Here is a 19,603-nt window from a genome sequence, read left to right on the forward strand (position 1 = left end):
CTTACAAAAACACTAAAAAAGCCTAAAAAGGTTAATATGCCTAAAAAATGATTAATAACAAGAAACTATGTAACAAAATGAATACCATATACAACCGGTAATTACCATACTCTGGTCATTTACAACAACCATAATAATAAGATAAATAAAGCATCAACCTAAGACAGTAAAATCTAGTATAACACTTGTGGTGAGTGTTTCAAAAAATTTTCCAGTGTGGATTTTTTTTATGCAAAACACTTTAAACCCGGTACACTTTGCAACCCAGTGTAACTAAAAATTAAACTTTTGAGAAAAAAAAATTATGATCACTCATCACAACATTGTAAACCAGGTAATATTGATGTAACTCATTGGAATCTGACCTAGTATTGAGAATATGTACATGTATTGTTCCTGTAAATAAAAATAATAGCCTAATGTAAGAAATTTGATCCTCTTTATACTTAACATACACATAATATTTTATTCAAAATGAAATATTTATCTGAAACCTTATAATTTACTTTTCAAAATTATGTATAATACGTAATTCCTTAATAATATTGCTGCTTGTAAAAAAAGTTTAAAACTTAACATTTCAAAGAAAAAATTCCTCCTAAGTGTTTAAATTGGTTGTGTTTTTTTTTTTTAATACCTCAACATTTGAGACTTATATTTTTGTGGTAACATTTAGCTGTCAAAATATTTACACAAATTTACAACACAGTTCACTCAAATTTTAAAAAACACTTGATGTGGTATTGATGAAAACAGTCCATCACACAGTGTCCAGTAATTCAATGCAAAGTTTTACTCAACATTGTGAAGGAGAACAACACATTCAGAATATCTGTTTATTTAGGTTGTAAATCATGTCATTAATACCGACAGACAAGTAACAAATACCAAACAAACCGTAACAGTATTCACCAGAAACCCACCTTTTATCTCAAGGATTCGTGTCAAATAAACATCAACACACAGAAGTGATATGTAACAATACGCCGTGCCACTTCAGTTAGCATAATCCTATTTGACAAAGTGTATTATTTTTATGTGGTGTTCAATATGTAGCAGGGGATAAAAGATTACTAGGAACTTATATTACTAGCGTTTACAATAGCTACTTTAATGATTGTGGGAACTTATATTACTAGCGTGTACAATAGCTACTTTAATGATTGTGGGAACTTATATTACTAGCGTGTACAATAGCTACTTTAATGATTGTGGGAACTTATATTACTAGCGTGTACAATAGCTACTTTAATGATTGTGGGAACTTATATTACTAGCGTGTACAATAGCTACTTTAATGATTGTGGGAACTTATATTACGAGTGTGTAAAATAGCTACTTTGATGATTGTGGGAACTTATATTACTAGCGTGTACAATAGCTACTTTAATGATTGTGGGAACTTATATTACGAGTGTGTAAAATAGCTACTTTGATGATTGTGGGAACTTATATTACTAGCGTGTACAATAGCTACTTTAATGATTGTGGGAACTTATATTACGAGGGTGTACAATAGCTACTTTGATGATTGTGGGAACTTATATTACTAGCGTGTACAATAGCTACTTTAATGATTGTGGGAACTTATATTACGAGGGTGTACAATAGCTACTTTGATGATTGTGGGAACTTATATTACTAGCGTGTACAATAGCTACTTTAATGATTGTGGGAACTTATATTACTAGCGTGTACAATAGCTACTTTGATGATTGTGGAAACTTATATTATGGTTATGTACAATAGCTACTTTGATGATTGCGGGAACTTATGTTACGAGTGTGTACAATAGCTACTTTAATGATTGTTGGAACTTATGTTACGAGTGTGTACAATAGCTACTTTAATGATTGTGGGAACTTATGTTACGAGTGTGTACAATAGCTACTTTTATGATTGTGGGAACTTATGTTACTAGCGTGTACAATAGCTACTTTAATGATTGTGGGAACTTATATTACTAGCGTGTACAATAGCTACTTTGATGATTGTGGAAACTTATATTATGGTTATGTACAATAGCTACTTTGATGATTGCGGGAACTTATATTACAAGTGTGTACATTAGTTACTTTTATGATTGCGGGAACTTATATTACGAGTGTGTATAATAGTTAATTTTATGATTGCAGACCAGATTGAGAGGATCTTGCAGGTGTGTCAGATGGAGGATGGTCGCCTGATGTTCACACCTCGACTGTATACAGCAGACAGATGGTGCTCCTTGCTCTCAGTCGAGAATTTTTCCCAGCTACAGGCATATAACACTCGCACCCTTGTATTCTCGAGTCAAGCCGTTGTTGCAGAGTATGCTGGCGAGAAGTCATGTGACTGGGTCAGTGCTGGATCTTTAAAAAAATAATTTGGCCATTCCGTTTAGTTTGTAATACTTTTCCAAATACTGCTACTTGAACATTGTGCTATGGTTAACCCTGAAGATGGCAGTTGTTCAAAATTGAACTTCATGATTTCAAATGATTCATTTGTTATGACATTTAAAATCAAGTTAAATGATGATATTTAGGTCATGGAAATGACGAAAGAGTTGTTTTATCTAAGCAAAGTGTTTTCTAATTCTTATCCTTCCTTCTAAACTGCTGTGATTCGTGATTGTTTCTCATTGTTTCTCAAGAGTCACCATTCTTGTCTTCTAACAGAGTCTACAGAGTTTACTGTGTTGTTATTATTGTTGTTCTGTAAAAGATTTATTTCAATGGTTTAATTTGATATATTTATTATCTGAAGAGCGATAAATATAGTTCAGTTTGATTGTGTGAGTGACAGAATATAAGAATGTAATTGTTTATTTTTATTTAAATTTTATGTATGTTTTGGTGTTCTGCTGGTAAGGGAATCAGTCTATCTCACTAAACCGTGCTTTCAAATATTTTCATGTAAATATTTTTGTCTTCATGGTCAATCATCCCTTTTAGTACTAGTTACTGCATGTTGGAAATTTTGAGACAGAAGTGTTGGTATTTTGCCGGTAAGCGTATCAATTACCTGTTTTGAACTGAACCCATATTTTGAAATAGGTCTAGAATTCTAGGTCTAGGTTGGTGTAAATAGCTTACCAAATAATATTTTGTTGTAAACCCCCTCATATAAATAATATTTTGTTGTAAACCCCCTCATTCAAATAATATTTTGTTGTAAACCCCCTCATACAAATAATATTTTGTTGTAAACCCCTCATACAAATAATATTTTGTTGTAAACCCCTCACACAAATATTTTGTTGTAAACCCCCTCATACAAATAATATTTTGTTGTAAACCCCTCACACAAATAATATTTTGTTGTAAACCCCTCATACAAATAATATTTTGTTGTAAACCCCTCATACAAATAATATTTTGTTGTAAACCCCTCATACAAATAATATTTTGTTGTAAACCCCCTCATACAAATAATATTTTGTTGTAAACCCCTCATACAAATAATATTTTCTGGAACTAGACATTTTGTCTTTATCTTTTAGTTATTTTGTAATTATCAGTTTCCAACTTTATATTAGTTTTGTTAGGCATGGTCAACCCAAAAAGTTTGTAAGTTTAATTTTTTAATCTCAAGTTTCACCCAATGTAAAAAATATGTAAATCAATGAGTTACATAATTCTACAAATATTACTGGATAAAACAACAGTAACATCATTATAAAACAGTATTTGAAGTGTAGACTTAAATTTAGAATGAGTGTTTGTAAACAGAGCAAAAATATCCTGTCAATACAGGATTGTTAGCTGCCAGCTCCAGAGTTAAAGCTTGTCTTGTAGTCTGCAGTAAAGCTGCTGTATAAATGTTGTTCATGTTACTTCAGTTTTCTATACAGGGCGTCCCAAAACTCTCTACCAACCTTTTGAGATACTATTCTTGGACCTATGTTGTACTCTGTTCTTATAAAAAAACTAATATGTTTTTAGTTACACAGTTCTTCTGATATGTAAAATTTGCTAGAATTACTATGTGAATAGAGCTATTTTGTAATTTATACATACAGTATCTTATATTTTAGTATTTTTTTTTTATCAAAAGAAACCTAAATCCTACAATAGGTAATGGTATTATGATTACAATCCAACAATAATGATTGTAATGCTATTCAATCAGCTGATTGTTGTGACTCACTAGCGGCTCTGTCACATGATATTGTGTAGGTCTTAGCATCTTAGAAGCACTAAAACAACCTTAAATCTCCAGACATAGACCTAGTTATTAGGATGACACACCAGGAACATTTTAGGATGCCAATCTCAGAACTGTGACAAAACGCACAAATCAGTGTATATAAGCTAACTCGGGCTATTGTTGAACTGTACGACGAGAGTATGTTTTACCATTATTGATTGTGTATTACTCCATTCTTAAGGAGAGATTGATCATCTGTCTCAGGAGCTCGGGTAGTAATATTTTCATTGTTTCTTGTTGCAGGTCATTGACTTGTACCCGAAAGGAGTTTGGTTCAGGAAGTTTTTCCTGATTGTATGGCAAGGCACCATGGAAGTACCGGAATGTGTCCTTCGTACTGTGCGGGTATCCGTAACCTGTCGGGAGTTCCCCTCTGGAGGAGAGGACTTCAGAGCCAGGATCGGATTACTCATCACGGGCGTGCAAGACGGCGTTGAACATACCATGGCGGTATACCAGAGGTGCCACCGTTTCAGTCAGGAGGACAAGGTCCTGCACCTGGACGACATTGTGGAGTACGACGACTTAAATGAATCATTCAATAACCCCAAACAATCCCCGTTCCTTGTCGGGGAAAACAGGGATGTTTTTAAACTAAACATCGTAATCACACCATTGACTGAGTACTGTTACCCGGACGAGAATGTTCCGATAGAAATGTTGGTCAGATAAGTGGACATCTTCATTGTAACTTTGCTGCTGTAAATATGTTGTAAATGGTTTGAAAGTTACCAAAGATCTTTTTATTAGTTTGAATTATGAAATGTGGATTATCTCTTGACATTGTCATCAGTCGTTTACGATGATAATTTGGAGTTTGCTGAGAAAGAACATTTGTCCGAGACAAGCTTTAATAGAGTTCTGTTTATAATAAGTCACATTGATGTGCCACAATGTTCCATCTGTCGGTTAGCAACATTTTATTTTACAGTTTATTTGTTAGTACTGGCAACCAAAGCAGCTAATTTTGACTGCAGTTGTCTAATTGATTGGCTTGTTATAATTACAGTTATTGGTTGCCTTGCTGAATTTTCTTGCTTTTTAACTTTTATGATTGGGGATGAGTTGTTAAAAAATTATGCCCCCTTTTAAAAATCTGAATAATGTGTTTTATTTTTTAATGTTACTGTGCACATTTTATTTATACTTACACAACGGTTCTTGTAATGTATATGTGTATGTTACCGATAAAACATAATCAGCCGTGCTGTATATTGCATTAATTTTTCTTTTTTCTTCCAACCTTGTTTTTGTCAGTAATGTTTTTCATGGTATTTTTAACAGAGAGGTTGACTTTAAAAGTCAATGAGTCAGTATTTGTTTGTTTTTTATATTGTATGAAAATATCACAAAATGTGAGTATGTTAAGTTAAATGTTAAACAGATTGTTAAGCTTAAAACTATTATATTTTACATAAGAGAATTGTAACACATACCTAGCTGTTACTATCACTGGTTCAGCTCTTTTGCTGAATTATAACACAAAAGACTGAAACTTTTGTACGAGAAAAAATATGTGTTATAGAAAAAGTATAATAAATATAACTTTGTTAAAATGTTTGTGTTTTATTCTGTTCTGTCACTTGAAACATACATTTTTGTACTTGTGTTGACTGTGATTATAATTAGTTGTTTATATAAATAAAAGTGGAATATTGTCGTGGCTGTGTGGCTACTGTATCGATGTGGAGCATTGCCAGCACTTGCGGTATGACATAACATAATTTAACAGTAAATTATTAAAAATCAATTCATTTTTCAAAACTTCAAACTGACAGAGAGAATGATCTATCAGATATTGTTCGTTTTGTCATATGAGGTAAATTCAGAATGTAAGTTCAGTTTGTTTTCTTTGCTTCTGCAAAGTTGTGATTACAGTTCAGTGCATGCAACAAACTGACAGAGAGAATGATCTATCAGATATTGTTCGTTTTGTCATATGAGGTAAATTCAGAATGTAAGTTCAGTTTGTTTTCTTTGCTTCTGCAAAGTTGTGATTACAGTTCAGTGCATGCAACAAACTGACAGAGAGAATGATCTATCAGATATTGTTCGTTTTGTCATATGAGGTAAATTCAGAATGTAAGTTCAGTTTGTTTTCTTTGCTTCTGCAAAGTTGTGATTACAGTTCAGTGCATGCAACAAACTGACAGAGAGAATGATCTATCAGATATTGTTCGTTTTGTCATATGAGGTAAATTCAGAATGTAAGTTCAGTTTGTTTTCTTTGCTTCTGCAAAGTTGTGATTACAGTTCAGTGCATGCAACAAACTGACAGAGAGAATGATCTATCAGATATTGTTCGTTTTGTCATATGAGGTAAATTCAGAATGTAAGTTCAGTTTGTTTTCTTTGCTTCTGCAAAGTTGTGATTACAGTTCAGTGCATGCAACAAACTGACTTGTCATGGAGGAGTTAATGCTATTTTCAGTGTGCTTCTTGCTGTAGTCCTGTAAATCTGACACGTTTTTCTCACACACATCAGGTAATTTTGAATTTTGAAAAATTTTGGTATTTTTTACCTTTTGCAAATAGTGCTAACATTCTAAATTTAAATTTTCTCAAAAAGTTCATTTTGAAAATTTTAAATAAATTCCTATAAATAGTTTATACTTTTGATAGGTGATTCTTAAGATTTCAAAGTGGGAGGCTAATGGGTTTATAGTTAAATAATAATTTAAGAAAGGGTGTTTACAAGTTTTTGTAAAAATGTCGTACTATGTATCCTTACATTACTTAATTTCACTGTGATGGTGATTATTATCATAATTATAATTTGGGTACTTAAAAAGAGAGCTGTCCCTAAGACGGCAGTTTAGTTATTTATAAAATAATTATTTTTAGTTTAAAACGGATTTTTTAATGCACTTTATTTGAAAATGTAAGGAGACACTCATAAATAATATCCAGGAGACCGATCTAAATGATTGTTCATGTTAATGCCAAAACTTTGTCATTACTCAAATGGATTTGCAACACTATATAAAAATAAGAAAAACTAGTATTAACTTACGCTATCATAAGCAAGATGTTGGTGTAGAGGCAGTGTGGCATTTTTCTGCAACTGCCCATGGAAAAAGGCCATGTGATGGTGTTAGAGGTTCAATGAAAAGACGTGATGAAAGAACAAGTCTACAATGTGTATATGAAGACCAAATTTTAACTCCTTTTCCATTCTATGAATGGGTAGTTGAAAATTTATCTGGAATTAATTTTACCTTCACCTGCCAAGATGAGTATGTTGAGACTGAGAAATTTATGAATAATTGTTTTAGTAACTATTAAGGGAGCTCAGGAGTATCATGCTTTTTTATGCCTAGACATTCAAGTATATCAAAATTGTATACAAAAATATTCTTTGGAGTTACAGCAGAGGAACTGTGAACATGCCCCATAAAAACAAAGCCTAGGACAAAGACCAAACCAAATACACACTGTGACAAGCAAGCAAATCAGTTAAAAGCAGTATCTAAACTCCCTACAAGCATATAAAAACTCAGGGTCCACCGGCGATAAATCCACCATTACTGCCAGGAAGAAAGATTATGACCTCAAATTGAGGAATCTTAAACGATATGCTACAACTAACCACATAGCTCTATCTCAAAATAAATCAAAAGCTCTGTGGAACATAGTAAACTCTGAACGTAGAATCAAACAGCCACAGGAACACAAACTTCAACTAGAAATAGAAGGAAAGGTGACAAAAAATCCTACAATCCTAGCAAACCATCTTAATCTCTACTTCTCTCAGATAGCTGAAAAAACTTTAAGCAGAAATCTACAATCAGATTATTCACCATGGATATCACACATACCCATGTCAATTCCAGCTTCAACCTGTTACGATCAGAGATGTAAAAGATTCCATAGCAACTTTAAAACCCAAGCTATTATATGGAATTGATGAAATCCCAGCTAAGGCTATAAGACACTGTGTAAATCAACTTGTAAGTCCATTAACAATTATCATCAACAAATCTTTCACCTTCAGCCAGTTCCCATCCTTATTGAAGATCTCAAAAATATATCCCAAACACAAAAATGGCTCCGTTACAGATGTTAAAAACTACCGCCCTATATCACTTATATCCGTCTTCTCCAAAATCATCGAAAAAATTATTCTAACTCAATTAATGGCATTTCTTACAAAAGAAGACCTTATCAGCCAACATCAACACGGATTCATAAAGGGAAGGTCAACATCAAGTGCAGTTACAGACATTGTTGAGTTCATCATTGACTAACTAGAAGAACGCAAACATGCCTCGGCAGTGTTGCTTGACTACAGCAAGGCATTCGATTGTCTGGGCCACAGTCTTATCCTACAAAAATTATCTTCACTTGGAGTTAAAGGCAGGGCAAAGGCATGGTTTGCTAGTTATCTTCGAGGACGAACTCAAATTGTAGAAATGAATCAGAGCCTCAGCTGGTCAAGAGAGAGTACTCCAGGGGTTAGTGCTTGGTCCGGTCTTGTATGTTTTATTCACAAATGACTTCCCTAGCATATTAAAAAAAAACACCACGTCTGAATGCATTATGTATGCAGACGACACCACTCTACTCTTACACAATGACAGCGCAAAGCAACTCAACAAAGATGCCCTCACCTTACTTACCAGAACAAAAGAATACTGCAACCAAAATGATTTGGCTCTCAACCATTCAAAAACCGTCCATATCAACTTCAGCTGCAAAACAGAGCCAATAGCAGACCTAACAAATGTGACAACAGTACAAGAAATCAAGCTACTAGGGATTACACTAGACACAGGCTTAACATGGAACAACCACATCAATGACCTCTGTAAGAAACTCAGCACTGGTGTTTATGTGGTGGGTAGAATTAGATGGATTGGAGATTTATTATCAGCTAAAACAGCATACCATGCTTTAATGGAGTCGCATATACAGTTTGGCCTTATTGTTTGGGGAGGGACTTCTGAAAGCAACCTACACTGAATATTGATGTTGCAAAAAAGAGCTATACGAATACTTGCCAACCTTAAACCCTTAGACAGTTGCAGAAAAGCTTTCAGATCGCTTGGGATTTTGACTGTCGTAAACCTCTACATTAAAGCAGTAATCCTGAGGGTGAACAAGACAGATCTACTTGTGATGTAATAGCTATCTCTTAAGTTCAGACAAACTATTGTATCTAGCTTTAGGTTTATTATTATATGACGCCATTGCAATTTCTTGATGAAACTGTAAATAAAGAATATTTTGAATTTGAATATTAAAGTACACCCAGAAAACCTAAAAATGGCAGAAGTGGCTATATTTATCCCTGCATATGATCAAAAGTGGTGGCTAGCATAAGTGTTGGAGAAGAATGAGGGAAGGGGATGAAGTAAAAGTGACATTTCCGCATCCTCCTGGTCCTTCATCAAGACATATTGTGGATACTATTGACAGACGTACTTTGTAAAGTTCCCAACATAGAAAGGATTTACAAAACAACATGCCATAAAAACTTCACAAATCTTCCATTCTGTATAACTTTTGCCTAATATGTAAGTGTTAAAAATGTATTTTTAAGTTCATGATATAATACAGTTGAAAAAACGTAGCAGGAGTAGGCTGAATAACAGTTCTATAAAATTTGACACATGTGAATAACACCTTTTTTAAAATTATATTTTACTATGAACCCATTATCCTCCCACTTTAACGTTTTGAGAATCACTTACCAACATTATAAACTATTTATAGGATTGTTTTAATTTTAAAAATGCACTTTTTGATAAATTCAAAATTTTGAATTTGATTTTTCAAAAAAAAAACCTTTTATGACAAAGTGTGTAGTACTGTACACCAAAAGAAAGAGCGTTCAACACTAAATAAAATTACACCACTCTCATCTCTCTACCTCAATTAGGAGGAAAGGTATGGTGATTACAAAATACGTTGGTTGCTGTTTTGTGGTGGATTTTGAGAAACTTTACATAGCCATAACTTTGAAATCATCTGATATATTTGGGAGAAATTGGCAATTTTCATAATCTAAATGAGGACTATCTTAATACCAAATTCTATCCAAATCTGAAGTGGTTAAGTATTTTTTTTTATTTTAGTGTGTTAATTTCATATAGAATGTATCCTCCATGTAGAATGATGAACCCTAAACTTAATTTAATTTTTTACAAAACATTTTATACTAATTCATTGATAATTTTTTAAATTTTGTTAAAGAATAATTTATAGAATTTTTTATAAGTAATTTTTCAATACAGAAAAAAAATATATAGTCTACGTTGGAATGCTATAGGGATAAGGTTTAGTTAGAGGGATATATATTTTGTTTATGCATTTTTTATTATTCTCTTTACAAATTGACATTGTTTCAATCTTCTTAGTCACTGTTGTCAATAGTTGGAGAGATCCTCCCTTGATCACATGTGCGAAAATAGGAATGTTTCAGTCCCGACTTCCTGGAATCATAAACACCTTTGCATTCCTTCTTGCAATTGCATAAAATAATTTCTATCAAGGATTTTGGAACTACTTGTTTGCCAGATTTACATGGAATAAGCCCTGAACTTGTCTGCAATGATCATTCCAGTACATCTGAATTGTTACCATTACATGGCTGTACTTGAAGATGGGGTCAAAAGAAATTATATCTTGAAGCATTATATTGTTGGGGACAATTGGGGAAGATTACATTTTGTTTTAACTGCTGCACTTGTAAATAATTATTGTTGGAGTTGGTTAAGGTCTTATTACCATCTATTGAATAACATTCTAATACTGCAGTGAATTTTAACTGCAATTTTGGTTAACCCAAATATGCCCAACTTTTTGATGACCTCTATAAATGTTATATTTTTTTCTGAGTTACTTAAACATTGATTAACACTAAAGAAAGTATTGGTAAAAACTATTATTTTTCAAATTCTTAATACTGACCACTCCAAAAAATGGGGTGCTGGGCACAAGACGCACCAGGGGTAATTCTAACTGACTGCCCAAATAATGGGGTGCTGGCACATGAGTCATCAGGGATAATTCTAATTGACAGCCCAAATATGGGATGTTGGGCACAAGAAGCATCAGGGATAATTCTAATTTGACTGCCCAAATAATGGGGTGCTGGCACATGAGTCACCAGGGATAATTCTAATAGACAGCCCAAATATGGGATGTTGGGCACAAGAAGCATCAGGGATAATTCTAATTTGACAGTCCAAATAATGGAGTGCTGGCACATGAGGCACCAGGGATAATTCTAATTAACAGTCCAAATATGGGATGTTGGGCACAAGAAGCATCAGGGATAATTCTAATTTGACTGCCCAAATAATGGGGTGCTGGACAAAAGAGGCACCAGGGATAGTTCTAATTGACTGCCCAAATAATGGAGTGCTGGCACATGAATCATCAGGGATAATTCTAATCGACAGCCCAAATATGGGATGTTGGACACAAGAGGCATCAGGGATAATTCTAATTGACAGTCCAAATAATGGAGTGCTGGACAAAAGAGGCACCAGGGATAATTCTAATTGACAGTCCAAATATGGGATGTTGGGCACAAGAAGCATCAGGGATAGTTCTAATTGACAGTCCAAATAATGGAGTGCTGGCACATGAGGCACCAGGGATAATTATAATTCGACTGCCCAAATAATGGAGTGCTGGACAAAACAGGCACCAGTGATAATTCTAATTTGACTGCCCAAATAATGGAGTGCTGGACAATAGAGGCACCAGGGATAATTCTAATTGATAGTCCAAATATGGGGTGTGTTGGGAGCAAGAGGTATCAGGGATAATTCTAATTTGACTGCCCAAATAATGGAGTGCTGGCACATGAGTCACCAGGGATAGGCTAATTCTAATTGACAGCCCAAATATGGGATGTTGGGCACAAGAAGCACCAGGGATAATTCTAATTTGACTGCCCAAATAATGGAGTGCTGGCACACGAGTCATCAGGGATAATTCTAATTGACTGTCCAAATAATGGAGTGCTGGCACAAGAAGCATCAGGGATAATTCTAATTGACAGCCCAAATATGGGATGTTGGGCATAAGAGGCATCAGGGATAATTATAATTCGACTGCCCAAATAATGGAGTGCTGGACAAAAGAGGCACCAGGGATAATTCTAATTGACAGTCCAAATATGGGATGTTGGGCACAAGAAGCATCAGGGATAGTTCTAATTGACAGTCCAAATAATGGAGTGCTGGCACATGAGGCACCAGGGATAATTCTAATTGACAGTCCAAATATGGGATGTTGGGCACAAGAAGCATCAGGGATAATTCTAATTTGACTGCCCAAATAATGGAGTGCTGGACAAAAGAGGCACCAGGGATAGTTCTAATTGACTGCCCAAATAATGGAGTGCTGGCACATGAATCATCAGGGATAATTCTAATCGACAGCCCAAATATGGGATGTTGGACACAAGAGGCATCAGGGATAATATTCTAATTGACAGTCCAAATATGGGATGTTGGGCACAAGAAACATCAGGGATAATTCTAATTTGACTGCCCAAATAATGGAGTGCTGGACAATAGAGGCACCAGGGATAATTCTAATTGATAGTACAAATATGGGGTGTGTTGGGAGCAAGAGGTATCAGGGATAATTCTAATTTGACTGCCCAAATAATGGAGTGCTGGCACATGAGTCACCAGGGATAGGCTAATTCTAATTGACAGCCCAAATAAGGGATGTTGGGCACAAGAAGCACCAGGGATAATTCTAATTTGACTGCCCAAATAATGGAGTGCTGGACAATAGAGGCACCAGGGATAATTCTAATTGATAGTCTAAATATGGGTTGTGTTGGGAGCAAGAGGTATCAGGGATAATTCTAATTTGACTGCCCAAATAATGGAGTGCTGGCACACGAGTCATCAGGGATAATTCTAATTTGACTGCCCAAATAATGGAGTGCTGGCACACGAGTCATCAGGGATAATTCTAATTGACTGCCCAAATAATGGAGTGCTGGCACAAGAAGCATCAGGGATAATTCTAATTGACAGCCCAAATATGGGATGTTGAGCACAAGAGGCATCAGGAATAATTCTAATTGACAGTCCAAATAATGGAGTGCTGGACAAAAGAGGCACCAGGGATAATTATAATTGACAGTCCAAATATGGGATGTTGGGCACAAGAAGCATCAGGGATAGTTCTAATTGACAGTCCAAATAATGGAGTGCTGGCACATGAGGCACCAGGGATAATTCTAATTAACAGTCCAAATATGGGATGTTGGGCACAAGAAGCATCAGGGATAATTCTAATTTGACTGCCCAAATAATGGGGTGCTGGACAAAAGAGGCACCAGGGATAGTTCTAATTGACTGCCCAAATAATGGAGTGCTGGCACATGAATCATCAGGGATAATTCTAATCGATAGCCCAAATATGGGATGTTGGACACAAGAGGCATCAGGGATAATTCTAATTGACAGTCCAAATATGGGATGTTGGGCACAAGAAGCATCAGGGATAATTCTAATTTGACTGCCCAAATAATGGAGTGCTGGACAATAGAGGCACCAGGGATAATTCTAATTGATAGTCTAAATATGGGTTGTGTTGGGAGCAAGAGGTATCAGGGATAATTCTAATTTGACTGCCCAAATAATGGAGTGCTGGCACACGAGTCATCAGGGATAATTCTAATTTGACTGCCCAAATAATGGAGTGCTGGCACACGAGTCATCAGGGATAATTCTAATTGACTGCCCAAATAATGGAGTGCTGGCACAAGAAGCATCAGGGATAATTCTAATTGACAGCCCAAATATGGGATGTTGGGCACAAGAGGCATCAGGGATAATTCTAATTGACAGTCCAAATATGGGGTGTGTTAGGAGCAAGAGGTGTCAGGGATAATTCTAATTGACTGCCAAAATAATGGACAAATGAATCATCCGGTACTCACGCAATAATTAAAAAAAAAATTATAGAATACAATATTATTATTATTTTGAAATGGGTTTTGCATCTGATGTGTTCACAGGTTTACTAGGGCATCGTGCTCATAGCATAACACAAGTATCAACAGTTAGTTGACATAATTAATAAAGAATCGACAATGTTTGGAACGCTATATTCTCGTAACACATCGAGAGATTCCGACCAAATGACAAATAAAATAACATGTTTTAAGTCTTCTTTTATAATATATTTTCATAAATTCGGAACGTACGTAACTCAAGATACGTTGCGAAAAGCTCATCATATGTGAATGAGTACATGTTTCACACACATAATTCTGCACAATGGAATGTCTATACGGGGTTTTATGACACCCTGACCAAAATAGCACGGCCATTCCTTTCCTATTATCGTCGCATCAGGCCGAGAGTGGAAATACCTGTCTTGCCCGACTTGAATGGCGTTTTACGCTGTTGAGCAGTATTGTTTTGCAAAACATTATTTTCAGAACCTTAGGAGAGTTTTAATATTAAATAACTAATTTACCGTGGTGCCACTAAACGTAGGTACTAAGTCAGCTACAATTGCACATTTTCGTGAACACCGACATCAAATTGACCAATAGAATTGACTGCGATACTTTTAATTTCTTTTGTTTCATTAGGTCCTTGGACGCTGGAAAAATTACTAAGTGTTTTAGTTACAAATCAACCGTTGTTTTTGTTTGTGCCAAATATAACTTCCACATTTGTTTCAACTTACAAAGATTTATAAGTTGTTCACACATCTTAACTCCTTGCATACACACACACACACACACACACACACACACACACACACACACACACACACACACACACACACACACACACACACACACACACACACACACACACACACACACACACACACACACACACACGTGTGTGTGTGTGTGTTTTATATATATATATATATACCAAAATGGTTTCTTAAAGATTTTTAGATCTGGACAAGCTCGAGAAGAATTATTCACTTTATAAACAGCACCTAGCAATGGTTCCATCGTCAAATCCCTGTGTGTACCTCTTGCCTTTTCCTTTTCTTACAAGTTTCATTTACAGGCAGTTCCTGTGTATCTCGCGATGAAACTAAAACTAGAAAAATGTCTCGCACTTCGCCATTGTTTTTATTCCAGAGGTTATATAACATAGCCGCTAATTTCCTTTCAACATCAACTAGGTTGTCAAAATGTTTAGCAGCCTGTGTGAAAATTGACGACTTACCACATCCAGGACGATCCAAAAGTTTAACATTTTTAAATTGGTCAATGAAACCAGTTGCCGAATCCAATGTACTTACCTGGACAGGTCCTGGATTTACCTCAACTCATCCGATCATTAGGGGGCAAGCTATACCAGGCCGAATCTGAAGTATGGCAACTGTGTACCTGGAATGTGTATATTACAATAGATATTTACCTAGATGTACAAGGGATCCGTAACTAGTTATATAACATTGATATTATGTCGGTATTTTTTAATTTGCATTACCTTTAAATTGCTAAGCAAGTTATTATATCCTTTGTGGCACGCAATAGCCACAAGCCACTGACAGTTAATAGATTTACAACCCTCGCCCGAAACATTGCAATTATCATACAGTGCGTCTAATTAGTACGTTTCAAACTTTTTAATCCTACTATAGATTATTTCATTGTTGAGATTAATGGTGTTGATAAGGAGGGATTTAACTGAGTCCGGACCCCCTAGCCGTAAATAAATTGTAACATTTCTGAACGTGCTAATTTGTTTTTAAATAATTTGAATAAATAACACGACAATGATGATATGTATTTCTCCTATGATTCTTTATCAATCTACTGACCAAGTTAAGGGTTAAATTATGTTGACCAAGTTTGGTAGAGGACATTTTATTGCTGCTACACAGCGAGATCTGTGTGAAAAGACGTCTATGGAGTGGCTTACGACATGGCAGGACATATTTGTTTGTTTTGACCAGACTACTTTTTTTATGAGGGCAGTTGGACCTACGCTGCAGCAAAAAAAGAGAAAATAAAACAGTTTACTTCTGCTACTTCAGTCTTGGCGTCTTAGCTTTCTGCTGTGTAATTAAAGTCTAATTCATCGCAATGGCCGCAGTTTCAATTCTGCAGACAGCTCAAAAAGTTTTTTCGTTGAAGGGAATCTTCCCAGCAATTACAACACCATTCAATGACAAACAGGAAGTGTTTTACGAAAAATTACATGAAAATCTACAAATTTATGAGAAACTTCCACTTACAGGTAGGCTTCTACGTAAACATTTTTGTCTATATTTGTTTGTCAGAGTTAGGCCAATGATTGTGTTTTCATTTAGGGCAGTGTTATAACTCATCCATTCAAGCTTAATATACTTTTCAGTCGATAGGACAGTGTTATTACTTGGCAATTCAGTGCTTAATGTGCTTCACAATTTGTTGTGGAAATATAACTATAAGATCATAACTAGTTTTCAAACCGGCAAACAAATTGTAACTTAGGGAGACTGTTTCCAGGCCAAACTTTATGGTTTATTTCAAAGTTTATTGGATTTACAACAGATTTTCAAAATTTAATTGTTGAGATCACTTAATGATTTGGTAATTGTCTACCTTAACCACTTTAAACTGTTTGGCAACATTTCAACTTTAAATAAAAGATTTAAGATATAAGAGAGTAGTTCAATAGATGGTATCAATTTACAAAATCGTGACCATGGAAAGGTGTGTTAATGTTTTTTTCCTGAAAACTACAATTTTTCCTGAAAACAATAGTGAAGAAAAAATTCGTCGGCAACGAAAATCAAAGGAGTTACGATTTTTTGAAATCCTCTGAAAACTCTGTTTTTGACAGTACCTCTGGCAATTTTACTGAAATGATGACGTTAATCCTGTCAACGATGCCTGCCAGCTGCGCAGTGCTGCGCACTGCTTGCTCTTTTAGAAAAAAAATTAACTCGAGCTTGCAAAAGTCGAATCCCAGATCACGTGATGCCCCTGATCCTTAACCCGCCAAGTGTTGTTAGACAAAATTTTGTCGGTTATTTTCCATCCTTAATGCAATAATGGCCGAAAGGCATCAATATAATACAATGATATACTTTCCCCCCAGTTTATATGCACCTGTGATAATAATACTTGGCTATAAATGCCCAACCCATGAAAAAAAGTCCATTTTTCATGGTCACGGTATTGTAAATAAATACCCAATAGATATTAGAGGGAGGAAAGCGTAAATAGGCTAATAACTGAAATTATGTCAGAATATTACCGATCCGAAATGCACCTGGCTATCAGTGTGAGCTTTGGTGGCGGTGCCAACACAAGAAAAACATCCTCGAAATAGTACCTAAATTCAAGCTCAGATAACATGAGCGCCCAGTCTGACATTGGAAAAGTGGCCTACCCGGAGGATAACTGGCTTACAAAAGAAACAATAACATAATAAAAAGAAAATAAATCTAAAAATAAAAAATATAATGAAAGAAAAAACTTATATAAATAAAAAGAATAAAGAAATAACAATAATGGCCAACTTATAAAGTATCCAATGACGACGATGGACAATGGACGCCACATTTGTTACACAAAGAAAAGAAATGTAAAATTCCATTTCTAACTAAAAATGACTCTATATCTGAACTTAACGTTCTAACAAAATCAAATAGAGCACCCGATACACATATTGAACGTAGGTAAAACTAATATACATGTAGAAAGTAACTCCATTGTTTTAACCAAACTTCAATACCAAATGGCTTATGGCTACGTCAAAACACAAGGATCTCAACATCTTTATTTTGACATTTACTATGCAGCAAAATCTGACCAATCACGAAACAGGAAAATATAATTTAATAACCACATGTGCAAATAGGCATTGTCTATTGGCAAACAAGATTGAGATTATAGAGGAAAAAATAACAGTCAAACTTCATCATAGAAGTAGAACCTGTTACGCAAATGAAGGTAAAGAGGAAAACCCCAACTCCTAAATAACTTAAATTATCCTCATATGCAGTTGGTAGTCCTACTCTTATCTCTAAAATTCCTTGTACATTTTGCCTTAATGTTGGTATTCCGATTATCCCCTCCACCAATGCCTACCCTTCCTTATTTTGATATCTCCCCCATCCAGAAAACCCAATTCCCCTTGCCCCCCTAGATCGATAAACTATTTGAGATTCAACCTAAAATTTCAAAAATGTCTGTTACTGTGTGTGTGAATTGTGACTGCCTAAATTTCTTTCTGAAAATGAAAGCACACTATTTAAAAAAATTGATAAAAGCGGATCGAGATCATTGTAGCTAACGTAAACTAGAACCCCCTAGTTGACTATAAATTATAGGCCTACATTAATTCACATACAGTATATAAAATGTAGGAATTACATTTTTACTTTTATTACTACTGTATGATGCTTAAAAAAAATATATGGACAGTTTATTAAGGTAGTATAGTGTAAAAAATTATAATTTTTGGAACACCACAGGGCTACAGTATAATAAGTGGCCACCAATACAATCGGATGATGATTATCGATTTTAAATATCAGTACTATTGAATACGACATTTGACATACAGCTTTAATAATTAATCATTGCCAACTTTCTTTATTATTTAGATTAGTGACATCATTACCAGCTGTGATAACAACAAGAACAATGGCAATGAATATACAGATATTGGGTCAAAATGTTTTTTATATACACTGAGCAATGTTTTAAATGGCAGCAAGAAAAGGAGCTAGCTCCTTTAAGTCCGAGGTGTCCAGTTTTACATGTCTACCCTGTGAAGTAATAGTTAGTACTACATTATTTGAGTGCCTCTATCCCCTTCAGGTTGGACGAAATAAGAAGTGGTGTGGCCTGTGAACAATGGACATTATTATCGTTCGGCAACGTTAAGATTGTGAAGTTTCAAAAGACTTACGGAGTTAAGTCTCATACCTTCCAATATTTGAATATGCTTGACAACAAGGATTTTGGTTTTCATGGAATATTTTTAAATTGCTCTTATTGAACACTTGAGAGACGAACTACCTGCATACAAAATTTCATTAAAATTAGTTCAGTGGTTATATTCTTGTAACACACAATGGCATATCTCTGAAATCCTGGTTTCCTTTTACTGGTTCTACTGAAAAAAATGAAGACTTTATACCTTCACACATGAAAATGTACTTCATAAAACGATGCAGTCAATACTGGTAACTCCCAATGCCACTGCCTGTATTTGTGTATTGTTGTTTATGTTTGCGTAACATAAGATATAGATAATCTAAGATTTATAACTGATTTGGCTTTATTTATAATGAAAGCTGTAATGAGACTTTGTCAATGATCTTATTTTATGGCAATAAAAATGATTATTGGATTGATTGATAATTTAATGTTGATAAAGAAATAAAACAGATAATTTAAGATACTACATGTTAGTTACAGTTATTAATTAACTTTCAGTTGAATCTGTTAATA

General features: G+C 34.8%; 2 protein-coding genes across 2 annotated transcripts in view; both read left to right on the top strand.

Annotated features, from left to right (window-relative positions):
- The window catches only part of LOC124370049 (BTB/POZ domain-containing protein 17), a 55,462-nt gene extending 49,715 nt beyond the window's left edge, over nt 1-5,747 (top strand). Inside the window, exons 8-9 of the mRNA XM_046828368.1 lie at nt 2,136-2,338; nt 4,435-5,747. Coding sequence (XP_046684324.1) covers nt 2,136-2,338; nt 4,435-4,863 — 632 coding nt within the window. The 3' untranslated portion in view covers nt 4,864-5,747. The remainder of the gene's footprint in view (nt 1-2,135; nt 2,339-4,434) is intronic.
- A 10,177-nt stretch (nt 5,748-15,924) lies between these two features.
- LOC124370050 (4-hydroxy-2-oxoglutarate aldolase, mitochondrial-like) overlaps nt 15,925-19,603 on the top strand; it is a 37,069-nt gene continuing 33,390 nt past the window's right edge. The window contains exon 1 of the mRNA XM_046828369.1: nt 15,925-16,391. Coding sequence (XP_046684325.1) covers nt 16,238-16,391 — 154 coding nt within the window. The 5' untranslated portion in view covers nt 15,925-16,237. The remainder of the gene's footprint in view (nt 16,392-19,603) is intronic.

This window comes from Homalodisca vitripennis, chromosome X (assembly GCF_021130785.1).
Source record: "Homalodisca vitripennis isolate AUS2020 chromosome X, UT_GWSS_2.1, whole genome shotgun sequence".
NCBI lineage: Eukaryota > Metazoa > Arthropoda > Insecta > Hemiptera > Cicadellidae > Homalodisca > Homalodisca vitripennis.